Below are 19,311 nucleotides of genomic sequence, written 5' to 3'. Positions count from 1 at the left end.
ATGTTTATGTCTATATTTTTTGTCAAAAAACCGACTAGATTTAAATCACAGGATAATAAAAAATAAAAACAACAAATCTATTGAACATTTCCTTGTTGGAAGGAAAATGATCAATGGACAAACAAATACTATATAATAAATTTAATTAACTTATTGACCTTGATTACTTAAAAATATCTGCCAAATTAACAACTACACTGGAAAACCTGAATTTTTAAGAAAGTAAAAATATCCTTCCCCTTGTCTTGTAAGAAAAATAATCTTATAACAAAGCTTTTCCAAGCCAAATAATTGTAGGAAAACATATCTTGGTTACTAGAATAGTTTTTTCAATAAGATGTTTGTTAAAACCATTTTTTTAATCCATTGGCAGATTTCTTTGAAGAAAATCTTTCATTTTTCTCTTGCATTGAAGAAATCTTCTCCAATATTGCAAAATGAAAAAAAAAAAGTTTATGCATTTTAAAACTAATAATTTTTATATTTGCACCAAGCTTGCTGATGTTATAATAATCATGGTATGTCCCGAAGTGCTGCCGTATTGTAATAAATAAAAACAAGCAAATGCACTAATTTAAAAAACACATTTTTATTGTTTGTTCTTCACTGCTGAAGCATTTTTATGTGGGCAAAAATATTCCTAAGAATGCAGATCAGTCACAGAAAATCCAGATCAAGTTGACTAAAAACACATTTAACTTTAAGTTATACATTTCTGAGACACTGTTTAACCTGTGAAGGTTTTTAGTCATGTTGAAAAAGTGGAATTTAAGTCTCGCAACACTTTAATCTGAAGGATGTATTAGAGATTTGCCTTCATAGGTGATTTAATTAGCAACTGAATGGCCAACAAAGGCAAAACAGCTCCACCTAGCCACAAACTAGGGACACTGCATTAAACAATTAATTTTTTAACAAAACAATACTCAAACTTATTAAAAAACTTAAAATCTCTGCAGCCAAAATAGTATGTAAGCAACAAAAACATTAAATATACTGACGATGAACCTTTCAACTGTCTTTTGTTTTATGGCGATAAGTCAATACAGCTTCCAAACGTTTTTTTTGTGTGGCTTTTTTGCTTTTGCAACAAATGCACATCACCTTTCGTGATTACAGCTGTTATAAGAAAAAAACCATTTTTCTAAAGATAAATTCTGCAATTTCAGTGTAAGAAAGCAACACACAAACAAATCTCTGTTTAATAATTCATCAAATCAGTCAGAAAAAAAGGGATAAATTGCTGGAAAAAAAAAACAGTAAACTTTTGAGAACTTTGCAGTGCCACCTCACACTAACCTCCCATCAGCACCCACTCTTAACAAAAGGCAGGAGTAATTAATACATCGTTTTGCCAACCCCTGTATGGCACTTCCTACAAGATGTAAAAACATAAAAGCACTTTTTAAACTTCACATATATGCAACTTGTCTGTAAATATCTCATTTCCAGTGCTCAGTAGTACAAGCAACATTCTATCAATGTAGATTTTATTTTCTAATCAAACAAATGGATCTGCCTGTTTTTTTTACATTTACTCTAAATCTGGAGTGAAATTCTTAACTACTATCTGAATACTTACGAGGGTTTTCCAGTTTTTGTTACCGCTTTAATAGTTGATAATTAGCATTTCATGAATGTGGAACGGGATATTAGTACGAGCACAGTATTAGGCAATTACTGTCTGCACAAATGTAACCACAGACACCGTTTGCTAGTTGTTTTTTAACAGCGATGCCTTAAAGATTCCCTTTTAACACAGGATGGATGCGTTAAGTCTAAATTTGGCCGGAAAGAATCAACATCTAGTCAGAGCCTACAACTTTGAAAACTTTAAATTTAAAAGGATTTACTCATTTAGAAGCTATCATATACATCTTTCAGGATGATGCAATTATTTTACAAATACAACAGACAAAATGAAAAACAAACATCAAGGAATTTCAGAAAAATGTAGGAAAACTGTATTCATATATATGTGTATATCTAAAATATTAGTCTGCACGACAGCCTTGCTTTCGGGGTGGGATTTTTCTGGATGGAATAAATTCTATCTTTGAGGTGTTTTACAATGCTGAACACAAAAGATCGACAATAAAGGGAGTCAGAGGGGCAGGAAAACAAGCCACTTTTGTTAGGTGTGACCGCCTGTCGGAGGCTGTGCTGTAAAAGGGTAACAGGAAGTAGACAGGAACCTTAACCCTGCATAGCACACGTCACAAAACACGGGTTGAACTGCTCTGCAGCTGAAAAAAAGATACAGGAAATGGTCATTTTATATCAAACTTTTCATTCTCTTGGGACAAAACTCCATCGGAGGACGGACGAGACCACTCAGATGAGATTGTCCGCGTGCTTCTATTTGCCTGAGCCTCGTTCGACGCAGAAAGCTTGTTTTTGCTTTTAGCCCCCACACATCTAATGCAGCCTCCACATCGCGCCAAGAAAAGCCGCCGCCCCTCCCCTAACCGCTCTGACTTCCTTTTCCTTTCACACCGCCAAACTGAGCTGAGCTTCGTCACAAAGATTGAAACTCTTTAGAAGGCCCTTCAGCCAGATGGTAATAAAAGCTTCAAACTCCCAGAGTCGAGAATATTCTAAACATCCTAAAATACAAGAGGGAGAACCTCAAACAAACAACCCCTGACTAACTTCACCTATACTTTCCATAATTTAGATAACAAAAACACACAGGAAGGAATGGAAAAGAAACTCAATGATTGGCACTATTCTACGAGGATCTCCTCAGTCTTGATTGGTTCTACCGGGGTGCCAGAGTTGGACAAGTCGGACCCTTCATCTTTGGAAAGTTCTTCTCGCTGCAGCAGCATGCTTGCCCCCGTGCTAACCTGCAGCCCCGCGAGTCCACCCTGAGCGAAGCAGAGGTGTTTGATGACCTCGCTCGGACTAGAGAAGGTGGTCGCACAAATGTTACACTTGTAAGGCTTCGTGGAACCCAAAAACATCGCCTCCATCTGGCTGCTGTCGTCTCCCGCCGCGCACAGCTCCATGCTCTGCCGGTCCACCATGGTGTAGGAGTCGGCCCCCTGGTTCAGGCACACGTGGCGGGCCGCCTGGTTGGCACGGCAGAAGCTCTTTCCGCAGGCGCTGCACTTGAAGGGCTTTCCCGTGTGGATGTACATGTGCTCGCGCCAGTGGCTCTTCTGGATGAACTTCCGGCCGCAGGTGGAGCACTCGTACTTCCGCCGCTTTACCTCCCGGTCTAAGTCGGCATTCTCGAGGTTGTCGATGTCGGCGATGTCAGATGGCGGCGGAGTGTCTGCCTGAGAGTTTAACCCCCCCACCCCCCAGGTGGAAGTGGACACCTCTGCTTGGGGGGAGTCCGAGTTGGTGACCGATACGGGAGTTTGCTCGCTGTCACTGATGACCTCTACTGCTGCCTGTGCGACAGAGCCGCTCGACCCCAGCTTGATTTCTCTAACGCTTTCTGCCGCCATGCTGTGCTCTCCGGTCACCATGGGCGACAGGACCTTGCTGGGCTCTGCTGGTGAATGCAGCAGAGCCTGGCTGTGCTGCAGGAGGTGCTCTCTCAGCAGACTCCTTTGGGTGAACCTGCTCCTGCAGACGTGACAGGAGTAATGCTTCCTAAAGGACGAGTTTCTCTTCATTATGCTGGGTTTCACGTGGAGGATGGCGCCGGCAGAGGATCCATCTGCATTCAGAACGTCCATCCCCATCTCCTCAGTTAGTGGCTTCATGCCACTGGTTGTAGCCCCCAGATCAGAGGGCGAAGAGGCCTGTTTGGGGGGTGACGAGTTCACGAACGACAATGCTGCCGGGGTGGACGGAACTTTGCCCTCAGAGCCGGTCTGCTCCGCGTCAAAGGGTGAGGACAGCTGTCGTCGGGTGGGTTCCCTGGCTGACAGCGCCCCTTTTTGGTCAGAGATCTGGATGCCGTAGAGGGAGGTGGACAGGTTGATGCTCTGATCGGGGTGGGTGTACACAGACTGGCTGGCCTCCTGCAACAGCGGATAGGCATGCAGGAATCGGACTCCCTGCTCCAGCCGTGCAGGGTCTATCAGCTGCGGGGCGAGCTTGCCCGTGTACATCAGGTTGAGAAGGTAGCTGAAGATGTCTGGCTGTATGTCGGCAGCTTTGAGACGCACACAGTCACTGAAACACAGACAGTTACGCCTCATTACATGGAGGTTTATGCAACATCTCACCAAAGGGTTCGACATTTCACTTCAATCTTGCTATTGTTCATCTTCTGCACCTGTCCTGGTGGATAAAGAGCATTCTGAAGTAGTTGGAGAAGGCAGCCAGGACGGCTTTGTGGGCTTTAAAGAAGACATCTCCTATAGCCACAGTGCAGTCGCACAGGAAGCCAAACTCCCTCTGAGAGTTAAGCTGTTGCAGCAGGATAAGACCATGGTTGGCCAACTCCATTCTTTGACCTGCACAGAGACACAAACACAGAAACAGCAGTGAGTTTCCTGTATGGAAGCGGAGCAGAGTATTGTGACCACAGAGTCAAGCTGTCAGTGATGATCTGACAAACAACACAGAGGCTAAACAGACACCACCAACTTAAAAAACAACAACAACACACATTTAACAAAATAGAGAATCCACATTTATTCCAATGCACCTGGAACCAAAAATGACATTTTCCTTGAAATGTCTTTAGGAATTTTTTTTTGTTATTTTTGACTGGACCACAAATGTTAGCTGCTCTGCAAAAAACTAACAGTAATACAACTTAAAAATTAAAATAAACTAAATCTCGCACACCTCTATTTTGTAAAAAAAAAAAACAAAAAAAAATAAATAAAGATTCTAATCCCGGAAGCCTAGAAATTGTAAACTCATATTTCTTTAAACTGGAGTTTCCTTCATATTTCTAATAATACAGATTCATGTAGATTTGAAAAATCTTCTTCCTCTTTCGGCTTCTCCCATCAGGGGTCGCCACAGCGAACAAGTCGCACGGTAAACTTGGCAATGTTTTACGCCGGATGCCCTTCCTGACGCAACCTTCTCAAACCGGGCTTGGAGCCGGCACGGAGGTGGCATGTAGATTTGAAAAATAAAAAGTCAAAACTTTCATTTTTAACAAGACATCCATGGATTTATTTGTCTGCAAGTGGATGCATTGGAATGGAGCAGAGCAGGGAGCTTGTGGCTCGCCGATTGCAGGTTTTGCGTCACAACTACAAGCTTTTTTAAACTGCATTTTTATATTCTGCTCCAGAAGCACCACAATTTGAATAAAGAAATACTCCGACAAGCAATTTTAAGCCTAATTTTCATAACATGTGTCTTGCATTATCAGAAAAATGCCACAATAACACGTTAAAAACACCTAAAACTCCATTTTCATCAGAAAGGTCACACTTAACTCTTAATACAGATAATAATAATGTTTAGCATGCGTTTTGTGTTCGGTCAGGCTGGACATGGTTCCTCTGCTGCCCCTAACATCCATATCATTGGTGCAGTTACTAACTTTTCTCTTTCTTTGTCTCATAACAGATGTTCCAGTGTTTTTGTTTGTCTCTTTCCTGTCCTCCCTGACCCCCAACGGTCACAGCAGATGGTCAACCCCCAGCAGAGTCTGCTTCTGCTGGGGCGGCGGAGGGGGTGTCTTCCTGTTAAGAGGGAGTTTTCCGCTCAAAAGCAACACATCCGAAGATGAGTGTGGGGCAGAGAAGTGCATTCAATTAAAATGTTGGTCGCTTAATTAAGCTTTGCCTCTGCTGTAATAAACTATACCAATCTGGAGTTTTAAAATCTTGATGATTTCACTTCTTTCTGGCATTTTTCTCTTGCTCTTGAAATGAAGTAAAACTACTGCAGTTGAGATTTTGAAGGTTGCAATAAATTAAATTTCACAAATTAAAAAATTGGTGTTGTAGTCATTTAATCACCGAATCCTGAACCAGCAAAAACTATAAATACTGCTGAGTCACTCTAAGGCCGGTCTGAATATCAAAGTCACACTTTAATGCATTTAAAGTCAGATATTAACAAGTGTTGGTGCGTTAGGAGCTACTTAAAACAAATACGTAAATTTAAACTAGAGTTTTAACTTAGCATCACTTAAAGAAAAATACTCAAAAGAGAGCAAAAAATGACCATTACTGATTGTTCTTTAAGTGAAATGTCGGGAAAAATTCCATCTTAAGACATTTCAAATTCTGCTGGCCAAGGCGTAGGGTTCTGGTGACCTGAAAGGTCACCTCTGGTCTCAGAGGGCTTCAGGCCATCACATGACCAGAGCAATGGGTGTCGACACACATTCCAAGCCAGAGCTGGTTCTACACCCCCTCCCCATCCAGCAGAGACAGCCAATGGGAAGGAGGATTCTCCTCCACTGCCACTTTCTCCACATCAAACAGGTTAGGAAAATGTCTGGAAAGGGGCGATAACAGACACTCTATCAGCTTTTATTCTCTCTGAGGGGATTCTGCGCTGGGTGCAAAAGCCCTCTGCACATTTGTGGGTTTATCAGGGGTCAGAGAGCAGAGAAGGTGAGACTGGAATGCAACAGGAGCGTGCATGCTTCTGCAAGAATTCTGCAGAAAAGACACTGCTGAAAGTTAGGTCTAAAGGGAATTTTCTCCTTCTTTACCTGCTGGTGTAGACTTAAGAAAAGTTAAAATATTTAGTCATTTATTAGAATAACAGCGGCTTTATCTCATTTTTATATTTAAGAAATAGGACATTTATTTTCCGTGTAATAGGAATGTATCTGTGAACAACTGCAACATTTTTGCACCTTTCTTATGAGAAATCGTGACATGAATTTGAATTTCTGTACCAGTTTTAACTCTCGGAAATGAGGTACTCCTTCACCAGCAATACAAAATAAATTGTATTATAGAGGGTCTTAATAGATTATATATGTGATCAATAGAATCACTGCAATAGAATTAAACATATCAGTACAAACTTTAAAAAAAAAAAAAAGATTTTAGATCAAACCAGCAGGTTTGTAGTTTTTTTAGTTTCTAAATTTGATCCAAAGATATCTTGACTATAATATATGTGAAAAAATGTTGTCACTCTTGCTGATTTGCAAGGAGGCCCCTTTGGTGTCCAACAAACAATTTAGAAAGAAAACCAACATCAAAAATTTAGTAAAAAGAAAGTTCAGCCCAGAAAAGTATTTATGTTGATAATAGCATATAACACAAGAGCTCCGTTTATAAGATGTTAGCTAAATTTACTTTGGGATTATAGCAACAAAAACACCTTTGCACATATTTTCGGTTAATTAAAAATACTTTTTTCCTGAACTTTTGTGCTTAATTTAATTTCTTGAAAACACTTTTTTTAAAGTATTGTCCAAAACTACATTAGTAGAATTCTCTTAATGCCCCATATATTACTTATATTTTTACAGTTTTGAATTATAGTTTGATGCATCTGATAAATAGATTGAAATAAAATTAATGGAATTTTATACTGCAGATCTGAAAAAATGTGTTCGTTGATTATTTGTTATAGCAAAGCTTCTCTGTAAAAAACGTTTAAAGTTGCCATGTTTGTAAGAAACAAGCATTTGTAGGATGAGCTGCAGAGTCAATTTTTGCGTAAAAATAAAAGGTCAGAGGTAGATGTCTGCTTCAGAAGTGGGCAGGACTCATGCCATAACTTCAAAGTGGAACTTCTGTAGGTTCTCCCAAGAACCATCTCCAAACTTGAGACTGACTTTCATAAATTGGGAAGACGGGTTGCAAAGTGAGCATTCCAAGCAGATGACTACACAAGCTGTCCTCTCCAGATTTGCAGGATGGATGGATGACAGCTTCCTGCTCGTCAAGATAAGATTCTACATTATCTCCAAAGTCCGAGACAAAACCCTCATCTAAGATGACAATGGTCACCCTAACGGGGTGGGGGGTCAGAATCTACCTGCAGAATTAGGGGGAGGGGAGTGGTCCTCCTGACCTGTCTCCTAAAGCTTGACCGTCCTCTCCAACAATGAAGAGTCAACAGCAGAGTTGGACGATTGGCAAAAGTATTATTAAATATTTATTTTGTGTTCATCCAACACCATCTAGTATCTAGAACATGAACACAAGTACCCTTACTTTAATGATACAACCGAGTAAAAAAGTACTTCAAGAAACAATTATTTAAGTATAACCAACTTGTGAAAATAACTACCAAGTACCAAGCAGCAGTTTGAATACAATTTTAGATATTGAAATACAAATTAGATATATGTGAACATAAACATTCACCTTTTTTTCCCTATTTCTACCGATATGTGGAATAAATTACGATATAAGATTCAAAATGCCAATTATTTTAATTTTATTGGTTCACTTAAGAAGTATTCCCAGTGGTTTTTCAATCATGATTATGCTGTTTTAGCCAAAAAAAAAAAAAAGCCATGTAGTTTTGTAGTTTCTGCAGAACAGCAGGGGTTCCTTGAAATTGTGCCTCTGATTTGTGGGCGGGACTTTTAGTGCCTTGTTGCTGAGAGCTCTCTGTTTACATTACAAGTGCAACAAAAATGGCAAGCAATATTGGAGACATCTGATGTACAGTTCTGAGCCAGATGCCACCTCAGACGTAGAAAGCAAAGACGAGTATGGATCTACTTGTCTGCAAGGAGATATATATATATATATATATATATATATATATATATATATATATATATATATATATATATATATATATATATAATCTCCATCTTTTGAAAAATACTACGAGAAAAAACGTTAAAAACACGAAGAAAATTTTTTTTTCTTTAATTGGGTGTTTAATCCTTTACTTTCTAGTATTACATAGAATAGATCCAGTTCTTTCTAACTTTCAAACATTCTTTGAGCTGGCCCAATGTATTTTTTAGTCCATAATACATCACTGCGAATAATTACCATTAAATATCTGTTAAAATTTTAATTACTAAAATTAAAAAGGAACTTGATGAATACAGCTAATTTAGGTTGGGTGAGAGTACTGGTATTACTCAAGTAAAGGTAAAGTATGGTGTAGTAAAACTACCCTAGGCCTAGGGAGTAGGATTTTTTGAAAAAAAAAGTACTTTAGTAACTCGTTACTTCTCCATATGTAGCGTTATTTAAATGGAATTAACAGCTTTACGCACAAATCCAAGAAAGAAATATTGTGCCAAACATCCGTTTCCAAATTCTAACTTATTGTTCTTTGTCCCTAAAATGCGCAAAAGTCTAGTTGATCGTTTATAAATGCTGTGTGCATGATCTTGTTTGCAGGCGCGTAGCGCCGCCCCTGCTGTGATCGACACACGTGGAAGCGTCGCTTCCGTGGTGAGAATTTCAGTTACTCTGAAAAAGAAAAGCGCCCACGAGAGCCGTCTGGAGAGCGCAAACAACCCCAAAACGCGTCCAAGCCCCAGATAGGAGGCGTCGGAGGAGCCTGCGGAGCCCGGAGACGCGCGGAGCAGCCGCCGTGCGAGCGAGGACCGACTCCTGCCCTTGCCTCGGGTCCCTCTCGGTCGCGAGAAAACGGACATGCGTGCGCGCCACAGACACACACACATAACAGGAAAAGACGCAAGGGGGATGGGGCTGGTCACGAACGCGTTTCTTTCAACTTCCCCCGTGACATTTGCAGTAAACAGAGCCGCGCTACAGCCGCCAGTGACCGCCAACACGGTGGGAAACGCAAACGTCGTACCTGAGCTGCGCGGGAATTCCTGGAGTTGTCGCGGCGTCGCCGTTGTTTGTTTGTTACCGGAGGATCGTCCGTCCTCTGCGCTCGCAGCAGCCTCAACTGCGCTCCTCGTAAACGCAGCATTCGTTGGCGGCGGAGAGGGTCGTCCGTCGGTGTTTTCCGGTTTAGGGGTTTTACGTTACAATCACATGACTGCTGGAGATAACCAGCCAAAACGCAGCCTTTGTAGACAATCCGTTGAGAAGTGGGCGGTGGAGTTTACGTGATTTTCCCGCACTCAGTAACCGCCGCGTCTCACTCACCGTATGGTTGTTAATCATTGAGGCTCTGCCGTTAACGATAGGAAGGAGAAAAAAACCCGAGCGCGCCACCGTCCCTGAACGCACCTCCAATCCTACTGTTCAACACAAAACAACTTTAAATCAACTTTTAATTGTTTTATTTTATTATTTTTTACATGCATTATAAAAACGACTACTTTTATAGTGTTATATGAGTTATATTATAAATATTAATGGTTTTGGCTTACATTCAATTGTTTATATTTTGGTTCAACAATTTCTTCTTGTATTTCTACATGTAAACAAACACATTATTAGTTTTATACTAACATTAACATACGTAATATTAGCTCCTCTTATATTTGAATTTTGAGTAATTTAAGGAAAAATACTTATTTGATTTTTTTTTATCAAGAACGTTTTCCATTACATTATTTTACTAGAAAACTACTATTGTAAAGTAAATTACAGTTAAAATATGAATCCATCTCCATTTGGATTGTGCACAGTCGTTTAAAACTGTTAGATAAATAGCTAAACTTAGGAGTGTTATCTTTTTGCATCTAAATGCAATAAAAATATCAAGGAAAATGCATGACATGCATCTGTTATTTTTTGTGCCAATGTATTTGGTCTTTAGTGGAAACATATTGATTTACTTTTTTTATGTAGGAAACATTTAATTATTTGCCAAATTAAAAAAATGTTTGTGAATTGATTAAATGTTTTGAATATCCTTAAATATATATTTACGCCTTAAAGTTTACCTAATATAAAGTCAGTTTTTTACATTCATAATTGAGATGGAAATGAATATTTGCTCATATATAAATCTTCCTTACATTTATCTAGATGCCAATAGATACAGGTTACCTCCTTTCTTTCAGTATACATTATGTGTTGACAACTTGTCTTGAAGCTATGAAAGACAATAAAAGCAATAAAGCAAAATAAATTTCTATATTTACTTAATATTTTTACTCTGAACAGCATCATTTGGTTGTTGTTTTTTTGTAACAGAAATGTAGTTTTGTATATCTTACATTTTTAGCTTATTTTAGAAGAAAATGCCTTTTTTGTTTTAAAGGTTTAACAAACTTATAATAATATATAAAACAATATGTGGCTTGAACATTTTACAAAATAAAAGCCTGAACTTTTTTGAAGTTTAGAAAAAAGAAAAAACCTTAAAAATATTTTTTGATGCAAAATACTTTCTATTTTCTTACATTTCTTCTAATAAAGACTGATGGGATTATTAGTTTGTATTTCAGTGTTACTTAAAGTACTACTTTGTAGATGTTGCAGTTTTGAAAAGTTCTGGTTGTAGTTGACTCAGGGAAAGCAGTTTCTTCAAGAGCAATGCAAATTCCAAATAAATCAGACTTTAACTTGGATGTTATGCTGAAATTGGCTTTAAAGGTAGTTTAGCTCAACCTCTTAAGTCTTTGTGATTTAAAATAAACTTTATGTTTATGTTGTTTCTTTTTATAGATTCATTTTTTTAAGCCTATAAGAGCCTTTTCGTTGCATCTTTTGCCACATCTGAAGCAATGAAATGCATCAATCCAAGATCTTTACAGCTGCACTTTGAACGCTAAGAGCAGGGAGTCACTGGAGAGAGGTTTTGTGAAAACTGCACCACAAGCAGAAGTTGGGTGGGGTTTGTGCGTCAGAGAAGATGCCAGATAGAAGAAGAAAGTCTATAATATGATTCTATTCAGGGTGGAGCTGTTCTGGTGGATAAAACACATCAACAAAATTTTATCCCCCCGTTCTACTGAAAGTCCTCCGATAATAAAATATAAGGTAAAATTGTTTTGCAAAACAAACCACTTGTTGAGCAATATGGAAATGAAAGCAGAAGCCTGTCTGAAAGGCCCCCAGCAGGGGCCTCTGGGAACTTACTATTTGTGTCCTATTATGAAGATTAATACCTTTTTTCATCCAAGCAAACATTGTTTTAGACTATATTTGTTTTTAAAGTGCTGGGTTTTTCTACCTGAAAACTGAACATCCTCTTTATGAACATGATGTGAGTCTAAACATCTCACCAAAACGGTTAGACCCGTGCGTGTGCGTGCGGCACACACCCGTTCAAACAGGCCGTTGACGTTAACTGCCGCCCTCCCCCTCGTCCTTGGCCTGTTTTGAAACCGGAGTGGTGAGTCACTCCTCTCACAAACAGATCCGGCCAGCCTGGGGCCCCGGTGGGGGGAAGGGAGACCGGCGGTGGATGAACACCGGAGGTGGAAGCAGCTGGACTCCCTGCATAGACGGGGATCCTTTATCCTCAGAACGGCCAAGCCTGTTCCTATGGTGACCACGTTTGATGTTAAAAAAAAGACTAATCGAAATGCAAAATTGTCCAACATTGTAAATTGGAGGCAGCACATCTTTAAATCCTGCAACTTTTTGCCTTAAAATATAACAAACGAAAAAAACTATATCCATAGTTATGGCTATGCACCGGTCTGATTTATTATCATAAAAAGTTTTAATTTAAACTATTTAAGCCAGCATCTATATAGTATCAGTATTTAGGGCAGAAATCACACAAACAAGTTTTTTTTAACTCAACACCCTCTATTTCCCGCCAAAAGGCCCCGGGGTTTAAAACTGGGGGGCTTCTTTTAAGGAGGGAATCAATATCTCCATGACAACTGTTGTCCTGCATAACAAGGGATGCTCAGGGGCTAATCTATGGAACACCTAGTGTGTCATAAATGAGCTCACATTTGTTTAGGAATAACTTTTGGACAATGTAAAAAAACAAACAAACTTATGCACAAAAGAAAATCTTCCAGTTAAAGCAACCGATTTTCAAATAAAATGGTTACTAAAGGCTTTAAAAAAACGTTTAATTAGTGTCAAAACATAAAAGTAATTTCTGAGAGGACATTGAGTTGAACTGCATTGATCAATTGTATGGTATGACAGATTTGTGTTACTTAGTTTGAAATTGTTGCTAAAAATCGTATTTGTTTTTAGAAGTTTTTACAATTATTCAAATTACCAAGATGTAAACAAAACACTTTTCTACAAGGTAAATAACCAAGCTTCAGGCATTCACGCCTGAAGACAATAGCAAACAATTTCTTCTTGCAGATGTACTTTTCTCAACTATTTGTCAAACTCAGTTGACATTCCCTGTCATGTATTGTTCTGTGGTTTTGAAAAAAGAATCACAAAAGCTACTGACTTTGCATCTTCAATGCAATTTACAACCATGTAATTCTGTTTAGGATGAAATACTTAACATAAAAACTTTTATTTTTAGTCTTGAGGTAAATTATGCGAGTCTCACATTTTGATGGCTCGTTGCTGTAGAGATTCACATTTTCCATTCACAGCGAGGAGGCTGTGCTTCATTTGGGTCCATTCTGTGTGGAGTTGACATATTTTCACCGTGAATTTGTGAGGTCACACCTAAAGTCCTACTCCTAACCATTATCAGTTAAACATAGGATTTACAATCAAGGTAAATAATTATGCAAATTATTGTAGTCTTTTCGCCTACATGGCTTATAATAATAAAAAAGAAATGCCAACCTTTGCTTTTTTACTGACATGGAAGCATTTTAAAACAAATGTTAACTCACATTTGATCATTGTTTACCTTTACTGAACACAACACAAAGTCAATCTTATTTTCAAATTAGTAATATTTTAAGAGTTAAATAGATGTTGTATGCAACACTTTACATGCAAAGCAGCACATGATGTATTTATTTTTAGAGTTTTAGAGTCAAACCTAAACTATTTTGAAAAGAATATCTGGCAGAAACATCTTTATTCTGACCAGTTTTGAAGATAAGCTGTTCTTTGTTGCTAAGCCCTGTTTTTATCCATATATCTTCTCATGTTAATTAAAAAAATATATGGTTCAGGATAAGTAATCTTCTAATTAAAATGTTTTAAAAAGTTATCCAGTTAAATAGCCAATAAATTGAGATGATGTAGCCTTAATATTTCTGGCTCTCCCTTCTGGAAACAATGCTATTCAAAAAAGTTACAAAAAAATGGTATGAGAAAAATTCTTTTTTGACAAGTTTTGTCGTTGCTGTTATTTTAGTGACTGACGGAAAATTTTTTTAAACATAACTATTAGTTTTAGGATGCAACGCAATCACAGGTCCCCGTAACTGCAATCAGCTATAAAACCAGTAGATGGCGGAATCGCATAGTCTGCGCAAACTTCAAAAAACATGTAAACGGGTGCAATTAAAAAGACAAAATATACATGCTCTCCTTAAAATTGAAGCAAGGATTGAAAAGTTAGATACAAGTCCGTCTATGGGATAAAAAAAATCTTTTTTAAACTCAAACTTCTTTTTCGCAAACAGTTTGTCAATAAAGTTTTGTTTGAACGCGTCGTTTCAAAGATGGCGGTGGTTCAGAGAGGAGTTCCACCTTCTCTATCAGCCAAAGTGACAGGGTATGTAGGCTATCTTCACCTCTTTTAATCTTGTGTTTTTTAAAGCAACCCAAAAATAAATGCTTTATTTTAACAGCTAAATATCTTGGTTGTTCGGTTTAGTTGCGTCATTTTGCTGTCAGTTAGCATGCGCCTGGACGATTACAGCTTAGCTTGGAAAACATCAAATTCTATTAGGTAATTGGGAAGTTCAGCTAATTAAACCACACTGTTTTGCCCTCCTGCAGCTCATTTGCCTATTTGACTATCCGGGACAGACTGCCGACCATTCTGACAAAAGTTATTGACACAATCCACCGCAACAAAAGCAAGTTTTTTGAGGAACATGGCGAGGTACTGACTGACATTGGCATTTATTTTTCTGTCTCTGAATTGCACAACTAAATGAGTGTTTCCTATTTCAACAGGAGGGCATCAACGCAGAGAAACAAGCGATAGCTCTTCTGTCAAAGCTGAGGAATGAGCTGCTGACTGACAAACCTGTCATTGAACTGACGGATGGTTTGGAAGACGCAGACTCCTGGAATGAGTATCTGCAGAGACAACAGAGGCTGCAGGGCGACCAGGAGCCTGTCAGCTGGTTCACGTCTCCGTGGCTTTATGTAGAATGCTACATGTACCGCAGGATCCAAGAGGCAGTCAGTCTGAAGTGAGAAACCCCCTCTGTGAAGTCCTGTTTACCTTTAATACTTGTTACGGCAATGAGGTTAGGTCAGGGAGTCTGCAACCTTTAACACAAAAGGAGCCATTTGGTCCAGTTTTTTACAGATCAAAACCCAGGTCAAGTCCTTAACTGTTTCAAAAAAATTCAAGTTAACATTTAGATGTTAAATATTTGAAATAAATGAATTATAAAGTAGGCGTCGTTCTAAACAACCTTTTTGCTTTTTGAAAGTCCTTTCTTTGCACCAGCAGCACCAGCAGGCTGTCACCTCTCTGCAGCCTGAAGGAAAACAAAACAAACACGAATCATAAAAAAAAAAATCATAGGATGTTTGGTGACTGGACATTGTCCCTGTGAGCTCAATTGACATTGGGTGTGTTTGTGCAGGACTGGGATAGGCCCCAGCAACTCTGTATTCACTCAGAGTGAGGGGGATATGAAACGGGTTGTTGTTGTAGAAGAGTGTGTCAGATTTGATGTTACTAATTCAATGAAATTACCAGCTCAAAGTTTTACAACAGCAAAATGAGACAGAAAAAGAAAAGATGGAGTCACTTCACAAATTATGACTTTTTCTGGAGTTTTAACTCATCGTGTTAGTCGGCTTTTAGCTGGACACCTTTATATTGTTCTTTCTAAAACAATAGTTAAATATTACCTGGAAAGTGTATCTAAACTCCTGCAGGAATTCGCCTAAATGGGTGGTGCTTGGAAGTTAGTGTCCTCAGACGTTTATTTTTTCAGTTTCTTCCAAACCATCACTTTGGGGTTTTACACTTGGGGACTGTTCCACCCGCTGCACATTTTCAGGCTTATCTTGCAGTTCCCCCCCCCCCCCCCCAAAGGTAGTCCTGGCAGAGGTTAGATTCTTGTTTGGAGTTGTGATACATCAGCTAAGAGAGCTAAACCTTTCCCTTTACAAACCTCCTGATAGCAGCATTTACCTTCAGACAATTTGAAGCTACTTATTTATGTAATTATTGGGACTTTTCTCAAATATCTTACCTGAAAGTTGTGGAGTCAGGACAGTCCAGATTGACTATCATTGCAGGTTAGAAGAATAAAAAATAAAATAAACAGCTTTATGTTGGCTTGGTAGCTTTTTGGGGTCAAACAGGCAGAGAACTGTAAATAAGTAAGAGAGAGTCCAAAATGTCAAAAAGTGCTTTTCTTTAAATCTGTTTTGCTTTATTTTGGAGTCCTCGCTTAAAATCGTCATTACTGACGTGATGACAGCATCACAGAGCAGATCATTAACACACATCATCTGAACCTGAAAGGCTCTCAGTGATGCTGTTGTTTCATGGATGCTTTGACATTTAGTTCCAGAGAAGTAAACACAGAAGGTTGTATTTCTTCAGTTTTGTATCTGTCATGCTTTTATTTTCCTTGTTTTATTTCAGCCCCCCCATCAGTAACTTTGATGTCTTTAATGAAGGAAAGACTCAGAGCTTTTATGAGTCTCAGAAGGCTGTGATGACTCTGTGTACTTTTCTGGAGGACATCCAAAAGAACGCAGAGAAGCTCTCTCCGGATCGGTTGTCGGAGGATTTCAACAAACTGCTGCAGGTCAGTGTCTCCTCCTTTCACAGTGTTCGGATGGGGCTCGCTGAGGATGGCAACAGTTAATTCATCGGGTGATTTTTGGCTTAGCTCTTCCTGTGAACGCAGGATTTACTGCGAGCACGCTCACAGAGCTCCATTGTGGTGTTCAGTTAACGCTTCAGCTCAATGTCACGCTCAGTTCTTCAGTGCAGCATTTCTAATGTCTTTCAACTCTTTGCCTTGGAAATATTTTTAACTGAAATTTAAGAGCATCATTCAAACTAAGAATTCGCCTGATTTTGCTATTTTTAGATCTCTTTGTGGGGCAACAAGTGTGATCTTTCCATCTCCGCTGGGCAAGACAACTCTCAGAAGATCAGCCCCATAGACGCCCTCGCCAGCCTGCAGCCGTTTATCTTGGTGAATGACTCCGGCATGGTGTGGTCGAGTCTGATGTCTTCACAAAGGGCTGGAGAGTCTGTGGACAGAGTGGACATTGTTCTAGACAATGCAGGCTTTGAGTTAGTCACTGACTTGGTCTTAGCAGATTTCCTGGTGTCCTCGGGCCTCGTACGCAAGATTTATTTTCATGGAAAATCCTTCCCGTGGTTCGTCTCCGATGTGACTGCTAATGACTTTCACTGGACTGTCCGGCAGACCATGGCGGCCAATCACAAGTGGATGTCCAAGAGAGGTTTCCAGTGGCAGAACTATTTGAAAGTGGGTGCGTGGAGCTATCACGATCACCCTTTCTGGACTCAGCCCCATGAGTTCTGCGACATGGCAGCCGATGCTCCTGACCTGTATTCGCGTTTGCAGCAGGCGGACTTGGTTCTGTTCAAAGGGGATCTCAACTACAGGAAGCTGACGGGGGACAGGGCCTGGGACCACACGGTGGAGTTCAGCACTGCGCTGCAAGGGTTCCAGCCTGCACCGCTGTGCAGTCTAAGAACCCTCAAGGCCAACGTCCAGGTTGGTCTCCAGCCAGGCCGAGGCGAGAAGCTCACCTCCAGAGACCCAACCTGGATGACTAACGGAAAATACGCCGTCATTCAGTTCTACAGCCCTAAGCCGGTCTGAGCTGTGGGTCACAATGTGGTTCATTAAAACAGGATGGAGGTCAAAAGCAAAAAAATAAATAAAATTGGAGGTTTCTTACCTTTCAGCACTTCATTAGATTCAGCTGTTTTATAGTTTTGTTCATAATTTTTCATGAGTAACATCATCTCATGCTTTAAGTAGCTTTTTTTTTAATCATTACATGAATTCACAAAGTAAATTTGGACATTTTCTGTAACATATTTTTATTTTCAAGACTTGTTTGCTGAACATGTTTACAGATTAATGTTTGTGGATCTCGGTGATATTGGAGCTGCAAACCGTGTGCATGCACTGAAAAGAAAGTAAACTATAATTATTGTTCATTTCCTAAGCATTTTTTTATTAATTAAATAAAAACAACTAAACTGCAAATTATCTGACATTTTTTTTATTATTCCAGATTACAAATTAGTTTTTTTCTTTTTTCAAATCTCTCCTGTAGTTCAAATATTTTTCAATTCTTTCATAAATAAATCTTGGACAGATAATGTTGCAACATTGGCACAAATTTCGTTTTCCTTGATTAGATTTTAAATTTTGGAAGCGGGCCGCTCCACGGAAACTAGAGATTAAAAGTTGGCAAAGAAGAACTGAAAACATGGCAGCATTATCTAGAATGGCGAAAAACATTCCAAATATTTACACAAGTCTGATCACTTGCAGTAAAGTGAATCTAAAGACTTCAGTAATGCCAAATGCTCAAACAGGAGCTCCGATTTGATCAATAAAAGAAAAGTTTCTGAAGTTTTTTAAACCCATATTCCGATTTTATCTTGCTGCTGGATTTTTTTTATTATGAAGGCAGATTTGCCTGAAAGTTTGATTTCAAAGTAAAGATCAGAGGAAGGTTTGGGTGTTGATTTTTAATCTGAATGGTTTGGATTAAAGCTTTAAATCTCCCTGGCCAAAATCTGGAGTCCATCCTGACGCCTGTCTGCGCTCAAATAAAACACACACTTGTAATAAACCTGAACAGATGAAAAAGGTAATAAATAGATGAAACTAAGAGTGGGGCATCTTGTCTTTATTTTTCTGCTCTCGCATGTTGACCTGTTGCATTCAGGTCAGGTCGGACTTTAAAAACCTGTAAACGAAACAGTTGGAAATGCTGCAACATGTGCATTACAATTCTGAATGAACGAGGGGTATAATTGTCGTACTTTGTGAAGGTGGTCCGTCACGAAAATGAGGTCAATTATTCTAAGAGGCGTGCTAAAGCCATTTTTGGTGATTTGCTGGATACGTTTGCTTCCCAACCAGTCATTTTTTGCTGTTTCCTGGTGTTGCTGTCATCAATTTTATTCTAGGAAAAATGCAAAATGATCCATATCATCATCAAGACTACTTGTTTCCCACTTGACCCCAACATGTCTTGAAAATTGGGCTGTTTGTTCAAGAAAGAGTCCGGACAGGAACGAGGAGGAGGGCTTTTGTTCCCCCCTTCAGCAGTCGAGCATGCTCATGTTTATTCTAACATATAAGAAGATCATATCTTGATAAAATCAGCTTTATTTTAGCCCCCCCCCCCATTTTTATGTTAATATTATTCAAATCTAATTTTCCTGGAAGAATTTCAAGTCCATTTTTCTTTCCTAGTAATTCAAGTACACACAAAAAAAACTTTAAAGTGTAAATACTATTTTTTT

At 39.1% G+C, this 19,311-nt stretch overlaps 2 protein-coding genes across 5 annotated transcripts; one reads left to right on the top strand and one right to left on the bottom strand.

The window, feature by feature from the left end:
* Positions 1-573: 573 nt before the first annotated feature.
* On the bottom strand, positions 574-12,233 carry zbtb2b (zinc finger and BTB domain containing 2b). Of its 3 annotated transcripts, none has more exons than XM_078942974.1 (3): positions 11,972-12,233; positions 4,238-4,418; positions 574-4,134 (listed from the first exon to the last, which is right to left on the bottom strand). In XM_078942974.1, the coding sequence occupies exons 2-3, from the start codon at positions 4,408-4,410 to the stop codon at positions 2,727-2,729; spliced, it is 1,581 nt and encodes a 526-aa protein (XP_078799100.1). In that variant the 5' UTR covers positions 4,411-4,418; positions 11,972-12,233; the 3' UTR covers positions 574-2,726. The 3 variants fall into 3 exon arrangements, with proteins under 3 accessions (XP_078799100.1, XP_078799101.1, XP_004083651.1); XM_078942975.1 differs by having other exon boundaries at positions 12,011-12,212; XM_004083603.5 differs by lacking the exon at positions 11,972-12,233 and adding an exon at positions 9,640-9,972.
* On the top strand, positions 12,024-18,037 carry dcph1 (damage control phosphatase 1). Of its 2 annotated transcripts, XM_004083604.5 has the most exons (6): positions 12,107-12,236; positions 14,264-14,355; positions 14,583-14,688; positions 14,763-15,004; positions 16,423-16,588; positions 16,877-18,037. In XM_004083604.5, exons 1-6 carry the CDS (start codon positions 12,234-12,236, stop codon positions 17,642-17,644), a joined length of 1,377 nt encoding a protein of 458 aa, XP_004083652.2. In that variant the 5' UTR covers positions 12,107-12,233; the 3' UTR covers positions 17,645-18,037. The 2 variants fall into 2 exon arrangements, with proteins under 2 accessions (XP_078799102.1, XP_004083652.2); XM_078942976.1 differs by lacking the exon at positions 14,264-14,355 and having other exon boundaries at positions 12,024-12,236.
* Positions 18,038-19,311: the final 1,274 nt, after the last annotated feature.

This window comes from Oryzias latipes, chromosome 24, assembly GCF_053564925.1.
Source record: "Oryzias latipes strain Hd-rR chromosome 24, Olatipes_Hd-rR_3.1".
Classification (NCBI taxonomy): Eukaryota; Metazoa; Chordata; class Actinopteri; order Beloniformes; family Adrianichthyidae; genus Oryzias; species Oryzias latipes.
This window is presented reverse-complemented; position numbering and strand designations above follow the sequence as displayed.